The following is a 19,557-nucleotide window of genomic DNA, read 5'->3' as shown; positions in this document are numbered from 1 at the left end:
ACAAGGAGGGAGAATATTAAGTAGGACAGTGGCATAATGTGCTCTGAGTTATGGGATGATAATTCCCTCGGAAGCATGAAAGATAGTCTGAGAGCCAGGGTCAGAGGACGGGACCTGGCAGAAGGCTTTGATCATGGACAAGCTGATGAGGGCATAAGGGAGGAGGCACAGGCAGTGCTTATGGTCTGACAGGTCATGAAGTGTAAAGAGAGTCAGAGGGAAAGGGAGCAGTCGTTGAGCTTGGCTGCCAGAAGGATGCTGATACCATTGAGCTGGCAAGTCTAGGGGAAGAAGCCGGCAGGGGGAAGGGTCATCTGTAAGTGTAGTTTTAACAGATTGCTCGTGAGAGGCCGTCATGACCTCCGAGTGCAGAGGTCCTGTGGGCGAGGAATTCTGACCTGGTGCTCTAGACCGGAGGAGCGCACGTGCAGAAGAAAGCCACAGGGGTGCCCGGGGCAGAGAGCGTGACAACTGAGCGAGATGAAAATGACCTTGTACACCTAGAAAACATCCTGCAAAGTGTTCCTTTGAAAAATAAAGGGGGAAAGGACTGCTTCAGTGACCTCACATAAGCATGCTTATTCCTCTCCAGGAGGGTTTTGCTGACATGAAGGCACAGTAAAATTATCTAACCTTTTTGTAAACTCAAGAAATATCGATGCCTTGTTGAAATTAATTCTATCAACTTCTGAATTTCTCTTCTCTTACTGACGCTATGTGGATTGGAATGGGTTATTGTGATCTTAGAAAAGCAAGCTCGTGTCTCTTAATTGGGCTCTTTTATTTGGGCTGGGGGGTGGCTTTGCCCAAGTGTAGGGTATGAGGGGGATTAGGACGTTTTTCAGGATATGGATTCCATACCACTGTTTCCTGGCATTTGTATATAAAACCCACCCCTGTGTGACCTGAACTGCTTCTCCTCTCCTCCCCGAAACTAAACCCATATCCCTCCTCCGAGGTCTGATGAGGAAGGGCCTGTGAGAAATGAGGAAGCTCTTCTGAGTGAGTTGCCCTTCATTTTTCCACCATAAAATGGTAATATGTTTAGTTCTAGTGCAGTGCCTTGCACACAGTAGGTATTTAATAAGTGTTTGTGGATTTGGTTTGTGATGCTCATTAATTAGATTGAAGTATCTTAATTACTCATGAATTATTTTTCAAATTACTCTTCTTGAGTTATTTTCCCCAGTCCTTTCTGGATTTCAAAAGGAAGTATAAAGAATGGAGGAGAGGTTAATTAAGAAATAAATTTCCATCTTTAGGCTTCACATCAGGACCCTAATCGCCACTATTTGCAATATAACATACTTAACTTTAACTTCCAATGATACACAATTTTTGGGTAGCGATGAATTAATAGCAAGACAGATGCTTTTTAAAAGGCTTAGATCTACAAGACATGTTTGAACAGAAAAAGTTCCATGAGCTCTCTGAATATTTTCCAGTGAGCCTAAGCCTCATTCAACCTTCAGTATTTGCTTTATCTGCTCTAGAAGTCATAATTTCTCAAGGGATAACAAGCATCTCCATTCCTTTGTTCAGTCATAATTAATTATTATTATTTCAGTCAGTTATTCATTCAACAAGCATTTATTGAGAATTAACTATCCTTTAGCCATTAGAGAGAAGGATCCCTGACTTTAAAGCTATAAAACGTCATTTATTCCCAAATACACATGCACATGAAATCACCCAAAGAAAATAGGCAGGGAAATTAGAGTGGGCTAAATCCATATTAAGCTCACTGATTTTAAATTGCTTTTGACTTTTAGATAATGTTGGTCTTCTTAATGGATTTTGAATACCCAGTGGTCTGCAGGATTTTCATTGCTACTAGTGTAAAAGCGGTCTCACTAGTCAATTAAATTTATCATCTTGAAAGAAGCAGTCATATTTTCCTACAAGACAATGCTACTTACAGTTCTCCTAAATTTTTTAATGAAGAAAATGTCTTCTCTGGAACAAAATCAATTTGATTTCTAGGCAGAAACCTGTAAGACATGGTGAGAGTCAGCACTGTTGGTTTGTGTCTGCTGCAGTAACCGGTTCTCACTGGCAGAGGCCCTGATGCAGGTGGCATTCACTAAGCCTCCTTTGAAGTCTCAAAGCGAGAAGGGTTCTGGTGTGGAAATAAGGCAGGAGTTTGTCACTGAGGATATCCACATGTTCTCTCCAGAAAATGCTTCCATGAGTAATTTGAGGTTCTGAGTGTGGTGTTTGGATTCTCATCATTTTAGAAAGTGTTTCTTTCCCAGATACACACAAGTAATGTCAGATTTGGACCCTGTTAATAATTCTCGAAAAGGCTCTGAGAGGACCTCATGTAAGGCATGATCCTTAAAAAACAAGAAAGAGCAAAGTTTGAACCAACCCATAGCAGTATCTAGGGCCACAAACAGATTTTAAATATGGTGGTGTCACAGTGGTTTTACATTCCCTCTGTCTAGAAATGAACCCTCCAAGAGAAATGCCAGAAAGAGGGGGTGGTAGCCAACTGCCTTACAGAGGTGCCGAATGAGATAATGGATGTGAAAGTGATTCAAAAGCGATGTGGAATCACAAAATAGAAGGCGTTGATGTAACTGGTTCAGTTTTCCAATGTTCTCTCGCAGTATCCATCAGAAAAAGAATAAACTCTTTGCATCTCCTGAGAGGGATAGCCTCTTTTCTCATCAAACATGCTTATCTGCCATCCTGACTAATAAATGTGTAACCTGGCAATAGTCTTAGGTCTTAATTTATTGGAGAAAAGTGATTACAATGCTACGAATGGATACACTCCGATTTTTCTTTTCCAACCAACCAACACTGCGATTACTATATATGGAAAACTATGGTTAAAGCAAAAGCAAAATATGTATGTTTTTATCATAAGTTTACCAATGCAAATATGCCAATTAACCGATCCATCTGCCTTCCTGCCCCCGTAAAAAAACATAATCAGTATTGCCATTCAGAACACATTCGATGTTTTTCCCTTTAGAATAATTTTTTTTTTTTTTTGGAGAGGTATGTACATTGACTGGTAAGTGTCATTGGCAGTAACAATTAATCATTGTGTAGCTACCACTTTCACATATATTATCCCATTGCCTTGATCATGGGTTTAGGTACCAGTTCAGCTGAGAGGATGCACAGAAATAGTGATTGTCCTCGCAAACAAGGAGAGCAGCTGGAGACCTCAAGAATGGCAGCTAACAGTAAGCCTTGTCAAAATCAACAACTCCACGTGTGCGTTTTCTACTATCACAGTTTCAGACCAAGGCTGTAAATAAAACACTACTTTAAAATTTCTTGTTAATGTTTTCCTTTGACTTCCAAATCTGTTGTGTGTCCCCTCACTTACCAGGGTCCATTGTATACTTACAGCACGGTGAGTGCATTGCATGACAGAAAGGTGGAATTTGTAAGACGCTTTATCCTGTTGCCTTCCAAATCTCTGAAAGGCATGCAGGAAAAATATTTTTAATGTTTTTGCACAAATCACATGTCTAGAGGCACTTTTTGTTGATATAACAGTTCTGAGTTTCATTTTTTATTCCAGTTTTTATGCTTTCCTTCCAAGTATTACAGAGTTAGTATAATTCATGGTATACTTCTTTGCCCCTTTGGATTGATGTTAGAACTTAATAAAATTGAGGGAAATGGCAGCCCAACCCTTGGTGACTGTCCCCCTCTCTCTGTGCTGGGTACCATGTTATTAATTATCATGATATTGCCACCATAATAGCAATAACTACCATTTATTGGGCTTCATGTTGTCAGGTACAGTCCTGAGTGTGTCACACAGCCCTCCTGCCAATTGGTGTCACCACCCTCCCCACCGCCCATTTCACATGTGAAGAAGCTGAGGCTCTCGAAATTCACTTTTCTTCTGGTCACACAGCTGGCAGGTGGTAAAATCGACCTTCTGACACAGATCTTTCTGACTCTAAAGTCTAGACACTTAACCATGGCATAATAATAGATGGGCAGATCTCACATTCCGCCAACATTAGGTGGGTATGTTTGTCTTTATTTTGCTGGAGGAGAAACTCAGGCCAAAGTTATCTTCCAAATCCTGAACGCTGCGTCAAATTTGCCTCTCGACCTGGGTGAGTGAGAGTGACTCCTCTTCCTACCATGTCTCAATGAGACCTCTATGCCTTAAAGTCTTTGGATAACAGGTATATAAATAAGTACAAAAAATAAAAGTCAGGAAGTATCCACAAGGACATCTAATAGTGTTGTCACAAGTAATTCGGAGGCGAACTTCAGAGAGGACCAATAGCTGCGGTGCTCAATTGTATCATCTTATGGAGGTTACGTCCCCTGATTTGCCATCAGCAGAGCTCTGGGAGCCTTTCGACGGGCAAGAAATCGCTGCCCGTGACCATCTGCCTGGCTCAAGACATAACAGGGAACGGTGGGTAGTGGTGGTGGAGCCATGAAGGAACTCAAACGAATGTTTAAACAAGTACTGGTTAGAAGCTAACCAGGAATAGAAATGGTTCAGCACGTTCATTTAACAAAGGTTCACTGCTGATCATGGAGCCAGTACTGGAGGATAAGACCATGAGTAAGTTTCTGCGCTCACAGAATTTCTAGGAGGGTAGTGGACACACGGGTAAACCCATGGTTCTGTGACGGTAGCACTGCGAGGTACGTGTGCAGGGCAGAAATGCAGGCTTAGTGGAAGTCTGGTTGTGGTGTAAGGCCGCCACTGATGTTGGTTGGTGTGTCAGGGTCAGCTCCTGGAGGTGATGTTTAAGTGAACTAAAACGTAAGGTGGAGTTAACCAAAAGAAGAAACGAGCAGGCTTTCCAAGCTGACAGCCTGTGCTCAGGGAATCTACTGTAGCAGCCGTAGTTTGGTGCACCTACAAGGAAGGTACGTGAGGGAAGGGACAGGGAAAGGGACCAGCTGGGGTGAGGGACAGAAAGCAATGGTCTCGGGTGCTCAAAGGGGAAGTTTGAACTTTACCGCCACACCCATGGGAATTCTCAAAAGATTTTTAAACTGGGAAGTAAGGTGATCAGATTTTGGTTTTGGAAAGGAGAGAGTATTGCGTTTCCCTGAAAATAAGACCTAGGTGGACCATCAGCTCTAATGTGTCTTTTGGAGCAAAAATTAATGTAAGACCCAGTCTTATTTTAATACAATATAAGATCGTGTATTATACTATATTATAATTTATTATAATATAATATAGTATATAAGACCAGGTATAATATAATATATAATATAAGACCCGGTCATATGTAATATAATATAAGACTGGGTCTTATATTAATTTTTGCTCCAAAATATACATTAGAGCTGATGGCCCGGCTAGGTCTTATTTTTGGGGAAACAGGGTGCATTGATAGGCTTTTTACGTAACCGTGAATTAATTGCAGGGCTGGTCTCCTTAAGTCATACAAACAACAATTTAGCTCCTCCAGGCATACTCACATCCAGTTGAGTTGAGGCATTTGGGCACACAGCTGCTTGGGAAGGGCTTCCAAGTAGTTATTAACCATAGACCTTCAAACAAAGAAGATATTAATTAGAAATAAAATGATATGCCACTTTCAAAGCAGTATTTTTACTGTTTCTGTAGTGTGGAAACTTGCATGCTGAAATCGCATGAGAATATAAACATAATTTCCTCTTCAAAATGGTGTCTAGATATGTGCGTGACACAGCTAAGGAGCAGATGTCAAAGAAACTATGATTACATCAGTAGGACATATAACCTAGGAATATACATTATGCAGTTTAATTTTATGAGATGAAATAAAAATATGTATTAGATGATAATTCTGAAGTTCATGATAATTTTTCTTGTAAACTCCAAATTTGCAATTATTTCCGACATCATACCTCCAAAATTCCTTAAGGGAAATATTAATCCTTTACATTGTAAAAAGGCCACCTGGAAATGGCATTAAATCTATGTGATATGGGGGCATTTGGGAAAGCAAACAACTCCTGAGTCATTAAACTGCACAATTAATTTGTGATATTGTGGTCCCTTTTGACAAATAGAATAGTGATGCTGTGTGATCAACTGCAAAGGAATACAACAGTCCCCTGCTGATAAATCATCCCAGACTATTAATAAACAGTGACAATAATTACTAGAATGGCTTTGTTGGTAGGACAAAGAGTTTGGAAGTTCCAGTGACTCTTGCTGGGAAAAGGCACATTTTCCTCTGTTAAAAATGTAGTTTGAGGCTGAACTCCTGGGAGAGGCCACCCAGATTTAAATGTAGCTTAAGTGGAGATAAAAAATCACTATCTTTGGTCAACCACTGCAAATAAAAATACCTTAGGACTGAAGGAAATGAAAGAAGATCCAAAAGAAATCGATTGGTAGGCTTAGGATACGCCCTGAGCCCTGGCCAGGAAGTAGCAACAAGAATTGTGACTAGAAACACAGGAGAGCTTTTGACTAGTAAAAATTGTAGTGGGCTTGAGTTTTCTAAAGTTCTTTTTATAAGCCGGTGGTAAGTGACATTGCAATGCAGAGACAGATGTATTGAAAGGGAGGGGAATACTTACAGGAAAAACAAGGAATTTAATCCAGTAAATAACTGCTGTGAAATTCTGGTTATTGGATTGTCATCTAGAATTCTGACAAAACACATCACCAACATTTCCAGTGTTAGAGACAGTTGTGAAATAAAAACAAGAAAAAACAAAAGGCCCGTGATGGACCTGCCACCCCCCACACCTGCTCTTCTTTCTGTCTGTCCACACTTGCTTGCTCTCTCCTCCCCGAGGGTCTTCCCTCCACCCTGTGGGTGGGATGGCCCTTTCCTCCAGAAGCTTGCCCCAGCACTTAGCAGCAAGTCCATCCTGATGGTTTTCTTCCCTGCGTCCACCTCTCCCTGGACTTACAGACCCAAGTTTTACCCTTCACCTATGGATACCTGGGTCCCACACCAGTTGCTCTTAAGTATTTATTAGCTGAACAGGGAATTCATAAAAACCCACTGCTTGACTGAATGAAGAACGAATGAAAAGAATTCCTAGGAAATGGTTCAGTGGTCTCACAGTGTTTAAATGCTGTACTTAATGATGTTTGTACAAAAAAACTCATTGGGAGCTTTGGAGAAGGTAAAGAGTGAAAATATATGTTCAAATCACTGTTTTTAAATATATATGGTATTTCCTAGGGAAAAAAAAAGTAGACTTAGGGGAATTCTGCCTTCTTTTCTTTCATTGCATTTGAAGCCAGGTACCATATCCCTTTATTCCCACAGGACCCTGCGGCTGGGATCTGGAGAAGGGAGTGACACCTACTGTACGCCAGGTGCCCTGCATGTGGCACTTTATATGTCATGAGAGTCGATCCTCACAGCATCACTCTTAAAAAGAAATTATAATTATAGTTTGCAGATGAGCAACAGAGGCCTAGGAAGGGAAGAGTCACCTGCAGCAGTCAGCCGGGCCATGGCACACACAGGTCTGTGTGAAGCTGAGGGCCTGGCCCTTCCCACCGGGCCAGGTGACCTACAGAAATCAGGCAAACGACACAGAGAGCCCTCTGACCGTCCTTAGTTCATTTTCCTGATGAAAACACAGACGTCTGATGTGAGACCCCTTGGGGTAGAGCCGGTGGCTCAGCCTGGAAAGTGCTAGAACACCACAAGCCACCACGTATGTGTTCAGACTTTCTACGGATGCTCTGGAAATCAAACACATCCTTAACTTGCTTACTTTCTTAGGTCAGTGGTTCTCCAAGGGGCAGTTTTTTCTCCAGGGGACACTTGAGAATGTCTGGAGACAGTTTTGGTCGCCACATCTCTAGGGGCACGTACTAGTGGCATCCAGCAGGGTAGAACCCACAGATGCTGCTAAACATCCTAAAATGCACAGGACAAGTTCCTCTCCCCCAGTTGAAGAATTATCTGGGTCCAAATGCCAAGAGAGCTGAGGTGAGAAACCTGGCTCTGGTAAACAAGGCCTGCGTGGATGGCTTAGTGAGCCTGGGGCCAGGCTCAGAGAGCCACCTAAAAGGGCATGGCGCCGGTTTCTTTTCTCACAACCACCACTTGGTATGTCATTATCTGAATTGCTTGGGGGAATTTTATGTGACAACCAAAACAACAAATACAGTAAACAAGATACATAAATAGATGGAAACCATGGACACTGAAGTGTATCATTAAGACTAGGGTCCTCTATGGGTCAGGAGAAGCTAGAATACTTACAGCCACGTTAGCTGGTGTAGGTCTTTGAATACTCCAGGTCTGAGGGCTGTAATGCAATTGTGGTTGAGATATCTACAAATATGACGAGTGGGTGAATTAGGCAAGCTCAAGACTCCACTGTAGTCACCTGTCATTAGACTGTGTCATGGCCACTGATGAAGACCATGAGTATGGGCCTCTGTTTCTGAGAGCATTCTCCTGGGCAAGCAGAGGGGGAAGCCGAGGAATACCACAAGCCTAGCACGTGCAACACCAGGGCCGGGACCAGGAAAGTGGCCCGAAAGAGCGTGTTAGGATATGAAGTTACGTTAGAGCATAAGAGGAGAACAAATACGGGCGATGGCTTTCACTTTTGTCCTGTTTAGTCCCATTCTTAGTAGGCTACCATTTTAAGAAAGTGTATAGGTAGGTGATTTAGCAAGAGTTAGAAAAAATAAAATGCTAAAATATTATGGAAATGACCCAAACTTGAGAAGACAAGGTTAAGGAGAACCTTTATCTATCTTCTGGTAAGCTAGAAATCTTTTAATAATTTTTCAGTGTAATAACTAGTCTAAGTACTTTATCATAACCTGGTCTTCCCATTTCTCTACAACCAAGTCAAGAACGTACCATTGAGCCCCTTTAATCTTTACTTAAAACTGTACTCAGAATATAATTATAAAGAAATTACTCACAATATTTGCAGATTATGTAATCCCAAAAATGCTTTCCTGGATATGTGTCTAATGCAATTATGCTGAAGATACCTGGTAGGAAAAAGACAGAAGAGACACATGATTGTGGTTTCTGTCTTTCATTAGTTATTGAGCGTGTGCTCCACTTTCTTTCCCTAAAGATCATTTGTAAACCTGGCTTATAAAGTTCCAGGTCCCACTCCCATATTGGGAGGTGAAGGCCTTGCCAAGCAGAGACGGCCATGAAGCTAGCCGACGCCTGCTGTCCCGGAGCACCCGGGCAGTGATTCGGGCATCGATGACTTGTACAACTGAGCTATGGTATGACATGTGTGAGGAGAGAACTGGTCCTGACTCTGTGACCTAGAACTATGGCAGCCTTCCAGCTCTGACGTGCAGCAGCGCTCACTGTTGGGACCAGACAGCCTCTCACGGCCAAGATTTGTCACCCTTGTAGCACTGAGTTCCACCTCAAACTCCTCATTTCTCTTCATTCTATTCCCGTGAAAAAACGAGGGTGCAAGTCTACTCTTTTCTATGTTGAGATGCACGGTGAGAAGCACAAAGCCGTTAGCCAGGTGCTCAAGGTCACAAACGACACCAGTAGTTGAACTGGGGCGAGTTCACCAACATGGGCTCATGGCCATGATGTACTTAACCTGCCAAGAAAGTTAGCAATACAGTGTTGATTTAATAAGAGCACTGTCGAGTAGCTTTGTAAATAATGTCCATTTCTGTGCTCATTATACCATGGAGGTTAGCCCTGAATTCATATTTGTAAAGGCCGTTAGGGGCAGAAAATATACTAATAATAGTATCTAATGACTATATAATCTTTTAAATGATGTCCCTACCTCTTATTTGGATTTGATTTGGTTCCTAAAATATTGTACAACCCTCTCTTAATTCTTATGATCTTGCTCTGCAAAACTATTGGTAGAACACATGCTCGGTGGGCATCTGGCTGTCCTCTGAATTCAGCTTTACCATGATTATTACCTAGCAAAGCCTTTGAGTCGTGAATGCATTACAGGTGTGCCAGGATATCGACACCCTCAGCCTTCCAGGTAGCTAGGTAAAGCCGAGATCAGCTTCCAGTTATCAGCAAAGCCATCTTTTACCCCAAGTGTTGAACAAACATTGTAATTTTTCCTGTGTCCCCCCCATGTGGAAAAGCTTGGTTCTAAAGCATGTGCATTACCCTATCGTGATACACAAAGGATTGATTTCAAGCCTACAAAGTAGACTTGAAACCCAGAGAGACCTGGTGCTATTCCAACGCTCTCCCCCCACATCCTGTCTCTGAGGAGACCCTTCACATTGCAGCATACATTTTGCTTTTGATTTAAAGTCCTTCTATGAATAGAATGAATGCATGCAGATCAATATCTGTTAGCATTTTCAGAGTCCTTGGAGTGATGTATGAAAGTTAATACGATGAATTGTATTATAATAGCAAACGAAAATAGAATATACTACTATAGTATGGGCATATAGAAGTTCCTTTTAAATATAAAGTTTACTGCCTAACTAGTGCTAATTATATTTTATTCAAGATAATTAACTCAAGAGTACAATGCACATTTTGCCCACATGCCAATCTTGAAGAGGCGGGTGCAGTCATAAATTGTGAATTTGACCTTGTGCATCCGATCTGCACTCCTCACCTGATGTGTGCAGCCTATCTGCCTTCATTGCTATGAGCTAAGACTCTAACTCCTTAAGTAATAGAGCCTCTAGTCTATGTAGTCAGCTTGTTGGCACCCCAGGGAGAACTGGAGTCCCAAGTCCCTGTCTCAGACTCAGGCCATTGAATTTTAACTCAATCCTCTGGTATCTGCTTTCTTCTTTGCAGGATGGCAGTTTGGTGAATATGCAAGGGAATTTAAAAACATGACAATTTGGCAAGTGGTGTCTGAGATATGAGATATGAGTCCATTTAATACTTTACACTGAATGGCTTTTCTGTGAATAACTTACTGGTTCATGAATTCCTGCTGTTTCAGCTGTCAGGACTTTTCAAGCAGAAAATGCCAGGAATTTATGTACCTGAAACTAAAGCAAATATATGCCTTAATGGCATGTGTGTGTATAGGCTATTTTTAATGTAACATTGTGTATTCGTGAGTCAGGTGACTCCTTGAATTACATTGTGTTGCCAATGATTGTGTTGAGTAAGAACCCAGTTTCAGAAGGAATTCCTAATTTGTACAGGTCTATGTTACAATGAAGGGAACTACTATTAGTTTCCATGGTAGCAGTGAGAAAGTATTATAGTCAATCTCATAAATTATATTTTATTTCTCTTAAAGGTCATCTTAAATTGTTCCCCCCAAAGTTAGAAAGGCTTGATATTTTACAAGATTATTAGAATGAATAAGCTGATCAATACAAAAAAGCATTCAGCTAAGTTGAACAACATTTATGCATCTGGCAATCAAAATTTTATTTTATCAAATAATATATCAAATAATATAAAAATATAAATTCTTAATTCCTACATAGTTCCCGTCTTCTCAGTCAAAAAAGATGATCTCAGGCCTGAAGTGAATAGAAAGGATATAGGGCAGGGGCGTGAAAGCCCATGATGGTAGAACATGTTAATCCAAATGAGTTAAAGCCTGATTTGGAAGATTTCTCCTAGAACCTGAGAAACACGGAAATGAGAACACTGGGTCATGATCAGTAACTGAGGAATCTGGACATAGGAAGGGCAGCTGGAAAATTAAAGATGGCACATGCAGTTCTGATTTTTCAAAAAGGGGAGATTTCACAAGCTGCAGTCGATGGGCTCGACGTTGGTCCTGGGTGAGATCGTAGAACAGGCTATCGTTATGCTTCTTCATAAGCACCTCAAAGAGAAAGAGACTAGGGCAGCTCACGAGAAATGGGGCAGTCACACCGACTTCATTTTCTTCTTTGAGGGACTGATCAGACAAAAACACGTGATGTCTACCAGGCATCGATTGAGTGGGTTTATGATGTTTTTATGGACAAAATAAAGAAAGAGTTACATTATCTGAAGGATGGTGGTGAAGAGATCTGGGAAGACGACTTGGCACAGTGCTTGTCAATATTTCACTCTGTGACTTGGGTAAAAATGGTGCATCATATTTTCAGATGACAGAATGCTAGGAAGAATTGTGAATTGCGTTCAATGATCAAAAAAAGATCTTCACAGTCTGCTGAACCCATCAGGATGAAACTGAATAGGGATGCATCTAGGAACCCACAGGTAGCTCTCCAGTGCACATGTGCGGGATGGAGAAGTCGTCACTAGCAGTGACACATATGGCACAGAATTAGGAATTTTAGAGGAATGATCACTAGGAGTTAAGGGGATGAAAAAGCCATAAGAGCGAATGTAAGCTTTAGGGGCCATGGCCGTTAGAGAGGAAGGGTTGCTGGCTTCCTCCTGTTCCATCCGGGCTGTGTCACAGCGATCGTATTATGTTTATTCTAGGTATTACGCAGAAGGAGAGTGGCGTGACCAGAATGGTGACCAGATTTGAAAAGGGCCTTTGGGGAAGAATTGAAGGATTCAAGGCTGCTCGGAGAAGAGACTTGTGGGGGCTGCAGGCTGACCACCAGTTTTTAATATCTGAAGAGTTGTGTACAAGACCGATTGGGTCTGCTCTGGTCAGTCTCACGGGGTGAACCTCAGAATGAGGGGGAGCCTCAGGATACCTTGGGCAGTAATAGAGTTACTCATATGTGATAGGACACAGTTTATTAGCATATTATTGGAAATTCCTTTCCCTCAGCACCCATTAATTCCTTTCCTGCTTTAGTTTTGTCCATAGCCCTAATCACTATCTAACACTATTTTTAAATTTTATCGTCTATCTTTCTCTGTTGGAAGTTAAGTTCCATGAGGAGAAGGCTTGTCATATGTGTTGTTTCTTGCTGTATTCTCAGTGCCTGGAAAATTAAAGATTTGTTGAAGGAATGAGTAAATATGAGGTTTGTGCCAGCTCTTAACCTCCTGCTGTCTGCTTCCGAGAGTTCTGGGTTGTCCATCTAATTTCTTCTTTCCCTCTCACCTCTTCCTAGGGATAGTTTGGATTTCATACTTTGGTTATTTGGGCTATTGTAATGCAGAGTTAGGAGGAAAAAGGTAAAATTAAAAAGAGAGGAGGGATGGGCTTGGCTGAAGCTGGAGAAGATTTTTCTGGGAGTTTGGGAGAAGTGGCAGGAGGAGCTGAGGAAAGGGGATGAGAGGAGAGGAGATTTAAGGGAGGATTGCTGAGCTTATGAACTGCTCTAGGATATCTGAGTAATGTTTGTAAAGAACTTGAGTTGTTTTCAGGTGAAAGATGAGTTACTGGATGTCATCACTGATTGTAGCAATATTCTGAGACAGGACCATGTGGGTGAGCTTCCAAAGGACCGTTGTAAGAGGTTGGGCATTGAGGCCAAGCACCAAGACTTGTCAACTGGCTGACTAAGCAAATGACCTCTCTTCTCCCAGGGTGGGTCTCCTCGTTCCTGAAAGGGGTCTAATGATGTCTGCCCTACTTCACGGACTTGGAGGACCAAAGTCCAAACGAGAGCTCCGAATGTTGGACTGCTTTGTAGATTTTAAAAAGTGATATATAAATATAAGGAATTGTGTTTTATCCCCTGTGCTGTCCCTTGCATATAATAAACACTTAGTGAATGTTTATTGATAGGAGTCTATAATCTCTTCTCTCTGACTCTCTAGGAGAGTCAAATTGCCTAGAAAGCACCAAATAGCAGCTTGCATGGGGAGAACCCCTACTGGCTGATATCGGCTTTTGATGTTGTACCTAAGTTTTCTCAGACAAAGTAGAGTTAAACATTTACTTGGAGACATTTCCTGCTGATCTGGGCAATTACAGCTAATTCCTACTTTTTTTCACTAGGAAAAATTGGGGCCTGAATTATCAAAATGAGTGCTTCCATAATCTGGCCTTCAGTGGGCTAGCAGATACCACGAGAGATAAGTATTGACATAGAATAAAGGCCTGGACCAGTGGTCCAAGAAAGGACGTGGCCTGAGAAGTCTGTTCTCTTTGCTTGATCCTGTAGTGATCCCTCTGCCTCCCCAGAAGTCAGCTTCCCTCAAATTAGGGGGCAGAAGGTATAGAAGGGAGCGCTGCATGGGGCGAGACAGGCTATGTTGGTAGAAGATTCAATTAGATGTTAGAATAACTTCTTTCTATCTCTGATTTCTGGTTATTGTAAAATAAACATTGCATTGAGCATTAGAAGATAATGTGCTCTAATTCTGGCTTGTCCACTAACTAGCTGTGGATCTTAGAATCATTTAACAGTCACAGTCTTTAGTTACCTCATGAATAATAAGATTTAATTCAAAATTCGTAAAACTTCTCAGCTCTAGATAATAGCGTTTAAATAGCTACTCTAAACCATGAATCTTTTTTGTTCCTTTCTGCTAGCGCTTTTTTATTTTTCCTCCCTTGAGCATTATTCAGGCAGCATAAGGACAATACTGATCCATAGAATGAATAAGATGTGATTCTAAGAATTTCCAGTAAGACTAGCAGGAGTAAAGATAGAAGTTCCTCTCTAGAGGAGTCTGGGAATCAAGAGCCAATGCGTAGCTACTCCCATGTGGCAATGACAACACGGCCACAGGCTCCAGGGTGAGGTGAAGGTCCTGACAGCAGGTGGGATTTGCAGAGGCCGTAATCAAACCCCAGCAGGGTTACCTAGAGTCACACAAGGTTCTACCTTCCGTCAGTGACTTCCTTTCTTGGATGAGGGAGTCTGTACCCACATTCATGAACAACACAGAATTGCTGATGGCATTTCAGACCAAGTGCGCTGGTCCACTATCAGCACAGCATCAGATTATTTTTATTTCTGGATGTTAACATGTCACAGCTCTAGATACTTTCTCCTCTGTGCTGAATGTTGAAGGACCAAACAATAAGATGATGGTCCTGCCACGGGTCCTCATGATATTACCTTGGTAATTTTCAAATCTTGTCTAAAGATCCTCCTGGCAAGTGTAGAACTTGATTGTCCTCGAGTGACGGAGCTCAGGGGACTGACACACGGTCACCAAGTACTCAAGACATTGAATATTCTCGATTTCTTTATTTAAGTAGGAGGTATGCCATTCCACTAATAGCAGTGTTCTTATTCCCTATGCAAGGTAACTCCCCAAATACTTCAATATGAATAAATAATTTGAGAGGTGAATGTTGTCATTATATGGTTGCTTGGTGAGCAGGAATCAAAACAAAGAGAATTTCCATCTTAATATGGTTGGTGTCAAAAGATGGTTCATGCAAATCATGGTAGAGATGGACAGTCCACTCCTGGCCCCCAATAGAGGTCATCTCAAGGGATCCTATGTCCCAGACCCTGGTTTTCTTTCTTGGGTGATGCTGGAAGCATCTTGGCTCTTTGCTTCTCCTTGACTACCACGTCTTCATGGCTTCCTGCGCCCTGTTTGTTAACATTTTCTTTCCTCGGGTATGCTAATATCACTGCTTTCACTAAGACTGCGTTCGCTCCTGTCATCCTGGGTGACAGCTCCCTTCCTATCATCGTGTTTTAAATGATCTGATCTTTCTTTTCAGTGTTTTTGTGTTAACAGTTTTCTTCCAAGTCAAAGGTACATCTAGTGCCTCTGAACCTGCCATGTCATTTTCCAAATGATCTAAAGGAAAAGCATGGAACTCTGTATTTTCTTATTGAGATGTTTCATCTCAAGTGTAATTTAACTCTAAAAAAGTTTAAATAAAGTCAATTTACTTTAAATTATGAAATGGAAAGATAATATACTTTTTAATGCTTTATTCTCTAATATTAATTACATTTAGAAAAAAAATTTAGTGATAAAGTTAATCAACTTTATATATCATTGTACTTTTAGATCACAAACATCACCAGGATTTTCCCATAAAAACACTCTTAATATCTACTTACATCTTTTTAAGTTCTGTGTACTTCATGAAAACTTTATCTGGAAGACTGTGAATTTTATTTTTCTTAAGAGACCTACAATAACAGATAAGGCAGATTTCATTACGGATTTTACGACCAACCAAACTCTCACGTAGAAGCTGCATGCTGGAGGAGAGAGTCTCTGATGGTCCTGCACGCCACTTAGCACACATGAGGAAAGGTACGTGGTACTGGGGGACTTTCTCACATGATAACGAAAAGTCCATCGAGCAAAATTAAAGCAACTTGCAGACATTTGACCAGCTTAGCCAGTTAGTATAATAGACTGTTACATCTAAAGTGTTTTTCCTTTGTCTTTTACTCTCTGGATAATCTAACAAAACACAACAAACAAAATCCCAAAACAACAAGCATCCCAACCCATTCAGTCATGCCCAAATTATGATAGGACAACAGATTCCAGAGGCTCTCAAAACATTATGCAAAATACAGAAACGCGTGCCCGAAGCTTCATGGATCTCTTGTACCTTGGTGGTCTTGGACAAATCACCACTATTAACAAGGAGATAGAATGAGAATTCTTCCTTGTTTAAGTTTGATTTTTAACAACATAGAACTGCCATGTTAGTAACGACACACAAGTCAGAAAGCAATTGAAAATAAGAAATCCAGACGGCAGACGTTTGTGAGCTAAAGGATAACCTGGCTAATGTATAATAACATACAGCGTTAAGCAGCATGCAGAATTCTCTCATGGCTGGTGCTTTTAAAGGGAGTTTCTATCGTTTTTTAATGTACAAGTAGCATCAAACAGAACAAATGCAGATTAGATGAGGTTACACACTTTTCCAAGGACTTTAGGAGCCAGTATCTAGATTTGTATTCTACTCACAGTAGCGTCGTGTTGGTGGACACAGTGGGCACAGACCGTAAGCCGGCGTTTACACACTCCAGTTCAGTTTCCTTGCAGTCACAGCCTTGTGGATACTGGTTTAGAACTAGGGGGCAAAAAGAGGAAGATGTCACTAGGCAAAAAATGCTTCAATGATGACTTTATCTCTGAAAACTGACATTGCTCTCTTTTCTCTGAATGTATAACATTTACATGTTAATAATGAACTAATTCAAGTCCATCATAAAGCAAATAAGAATTCTCTCCTAGTCAAATACAGATTAATGTGTTCATCTCAGTTCTAGCTTCCAGTGGTCATTTCAGAGGCATTTAACAAGTGATTAGAAAGAAACCACAGAAATGTTTAAATAGGAAAAAGCAAATAGTGAAGCAAGATGAAGTTCACTTCGATGAGAAACAGTCTGCTTGAGTAAATCTTTAATGGATGTAGCTAAGTCAATTCAATTTAATCGAATGGCGCAATGAGGTTGCTCAATAAATGCTTGTTGATTCAAATTTAATTCAATTATTTTTCCCTTTCAGACTTCTCTTAAATCTGTGAGAAGAATTAGATGCAGGTTCTGCCATAGCCACCATTGCACTTTATTAAAATCAACCAAGTCAGATGCGCTCTCATTTTGGTTCTTTGGTGCTTTTCATTAACTAGGAAGTTAAAGGGGAAGGTAAAAGTTACAGAGAGGATACAAAGGTGAGAAAAGCAAAGATCCATCTATCAGAGGCATGCAGAAGGAAAAACAGGCTTCAGAATGTACTCTGAAGGAATCTTCATAATAATTAGGATAATGGCATGTAAAGGGGTGAGAAAATATGGTGAAACGAGGCCAGATTGGTCCATGGGACAGTCACGTGTGTGGGGTCAGGGGAAGATATTTATGAAGTATTTGATATTGTCTCTGATCCCATGGATATGTGTTTTGATGGAGCTAAGAAAATGAGAGTTATTTCCAATTTTCTAACTTTATCATTATTTATTTAAATAAGTTATTTCTAATTGCTCTGCTTCTTTTATAATCACTTTTATCCAAACTTTGTTTTAAAAATCAATTTTACCGACTTTTAGTAAATTCAGCAAACTTGTGTTGAGTCCCTGCGTAGTACAAAAGGTACATTCTAGTGTATAAAGTTTTGGAAAGTATTTTATGTTGTTTATAGGTTTATGCTAATTAGCTCCACTTCCTTCCTATAGAAAACTTTAGAATGTTTACTTCAATATTTATTGACATTGAGACGAGTGGCTGCGTTATTGGATTGAAAACCTGTGGTTGGACACTCGTATTTGCCCATAAAAGAATCCCACACAGTCCAAGCTGGGCCTGCTACCTAAGCAAGAACTGTGCGCCGCACTCCCTCACCTGCAGGCCAGGCGCCTCCCCAAGCTCTGTGGATTCTTCTGAAATGGCTCTTGCATCAATCTGTACCTTACTCTTCCCAATGGTGCTACGATTGATAGTAATCTGTTAATACTAATAGGTTCTTAACACTGGTCTGGAGAATTGCAAGAAACAGAATAACCGCTATCTCTGTCACATTCTTTCCCCTCGGCCTCGGCTCCATTGGCATCTGTGTCGGATCGTGCTCTGTTGTGGGGTGTCCTGTGCGCTGAATACACTGTAGGGTGTTCAGCAGCATCGTAAGACTCCCCTCTAGATGCCAGCAGTAACCTGCCTCCCTCCAGGGGCTACAACCAAAAATGTGTCCAGACATTGTCAAATGTTCTCAGCGGGTGGGGGGAGTTGTCCCAGGTTGAGAACCACTGTTCTAACCCAGTCTCTACAATTCTGATGGGAGCATCATCCTCACGTACACTTCTTAGATGTGCTTCTTCCTCTTCATTACAGAAAAATAAGCTCCCACCTTCAATGGTTGCCCATACGTGTGGCAGCCATCTCCACAACAGGGTGTGTGCAGGGTGACCCATTGTGGTTCAGGAAGAAGATATCAGAACTTGCAGTTATATTTATTCTTAATCCTTTGATGTACTCTAATTTCTAATTTTCATATAGGATATTTTTGTGTATAATAAAGTATATAAGTGATAATTATAACCTGGCATTATGAAATGCATCATATACTGTTAGTGTAACATTTAATATATATATACATACATTACATATATGCATACTAATGTACATATTTGATTGTACATACACCTACATAGTTAGGTCTGAGTGTACATACATTATGCATATTACATGTAATATAATGTATTATATTATTACATATATGCCTATACATAGACATAACTCCATCTACAGGACAGAGGCCAGACTCCAAAGTGCACCCAAAAGCATTAATGGGCGGGCCCCACCCTCCCAGGTGCAGCTCCTGCCCCGCCCCCCAGGCACTCACCACCACTGTAAAAGGCACTGAGAAGCATGCGCTGCACCTTCCTAGCCCCATGTTTGCTGATCTTGCTTCCCTGATCATCCTGTTACCTCTTACCCTTCCCTCTGTCGAAGGACTTCCAAGTTCATCTCAATGTCATCTTTTCTGTGGGTCTTTCCCCATTCGTGGCAGAGCCATCATTTCTTCCAATGGGTTTCCACATTACTTTCTGTAAACACCATCCCCTGGTTGAACACTAATACTGCATCATTCCTGCTTCTGCAAGGACCTGCCTTTCCTGCTACCATGTGAGGTAGGTGTGGGTTGGGGCCACGTCTTATCATTGGACTCTCAGTGCTTAGCATAGGGACTGGAAAGTAATTGGTGTTCAGTACCTTTATTGAATCAAGTAATTAAAGGCAATAAGATATTTATTATTTTTCACAGTTATTCATTAGCTATATATTCTTGCAATCATAGCCCAATACATGGAATGAACATGAATGGAGCATGTCATGTTTTCCTCTCTATCTTTTCAGTCCCCAAGCAGACAGTAGAC

At 41.1% G+C, this 19,557-nt stretch overlaps 1 protein-coding gene across 5 annotated transcripts in view; it reads right to left on the bottom strand.

The window, feature by feature from the left end:
• The window catches only part of RXFP2 (relaxin family peptide receptor 2), a 54,581-nt gene that overhangs the window by 16,088 nt on the left and 18,936 nt on the right, over positions 1-19,557 (bottom strand). For 2 of the 5 annotated variants that reach the window (XM_019749619.2, XM_074330081.1), the window contains exons 4-11: positions 16,653-16,758; positions 15,782-15,853; positions 8,858-8,929; positions 8,181-8,252; positions 6,526-6,597; positions 5,434-5,505; positions 3,368-3,439; positions 1,920-1,991 (exon numbers count right to left, since the gene is read on the bottom strand). In XM_019749619.2, the coding sequence (XP_019605178.2) occupies positions 1,920-1,991; positions 3,368-3,439; positions 5,434-5,505; positions 6,526-6,597; positions 8,181-8,252; positions 8,858-8,929; positions 15,782-15,853; positions 16,653-16,758 (610 nt within the window). Of the gene's footprint in view, positions 1-1,919; positions 1,992-3,367; positions 3,440-5,433; positions 5,506-6,525; positions 6,598-8,180; positions 8,253-8,857; positions 8,930-10,837; positions 10,913-15,781; positions 15,854-16,652; positions 16,759-19,557 lie in introns of those variants that run through there. The other 3 variants (XM_074330082.1, XM_074330080.1, XM_074330079.1) reach the window with 3 other exon arrangements.

This window comes from Rhinolophus sinicus, linkage group LG04 (genome assembly GCF_036562045.2).
Source record: "Rhinolophus sinicus isolate RSC01 linkage group LG04, ASM3656204v1, whole genome shotgun sequence".
NCBI classification, from domain to species: domain Eukaryota; kingdom Metazoa; phylum Chordata; class Mammalia; order Chiroptera; family Rhinolophidae; genus Rhinolophus; species Rhinolophus sinicus.
This window is presented reverse-complemented; position numbering and strand designations above follow the sequence as displayed.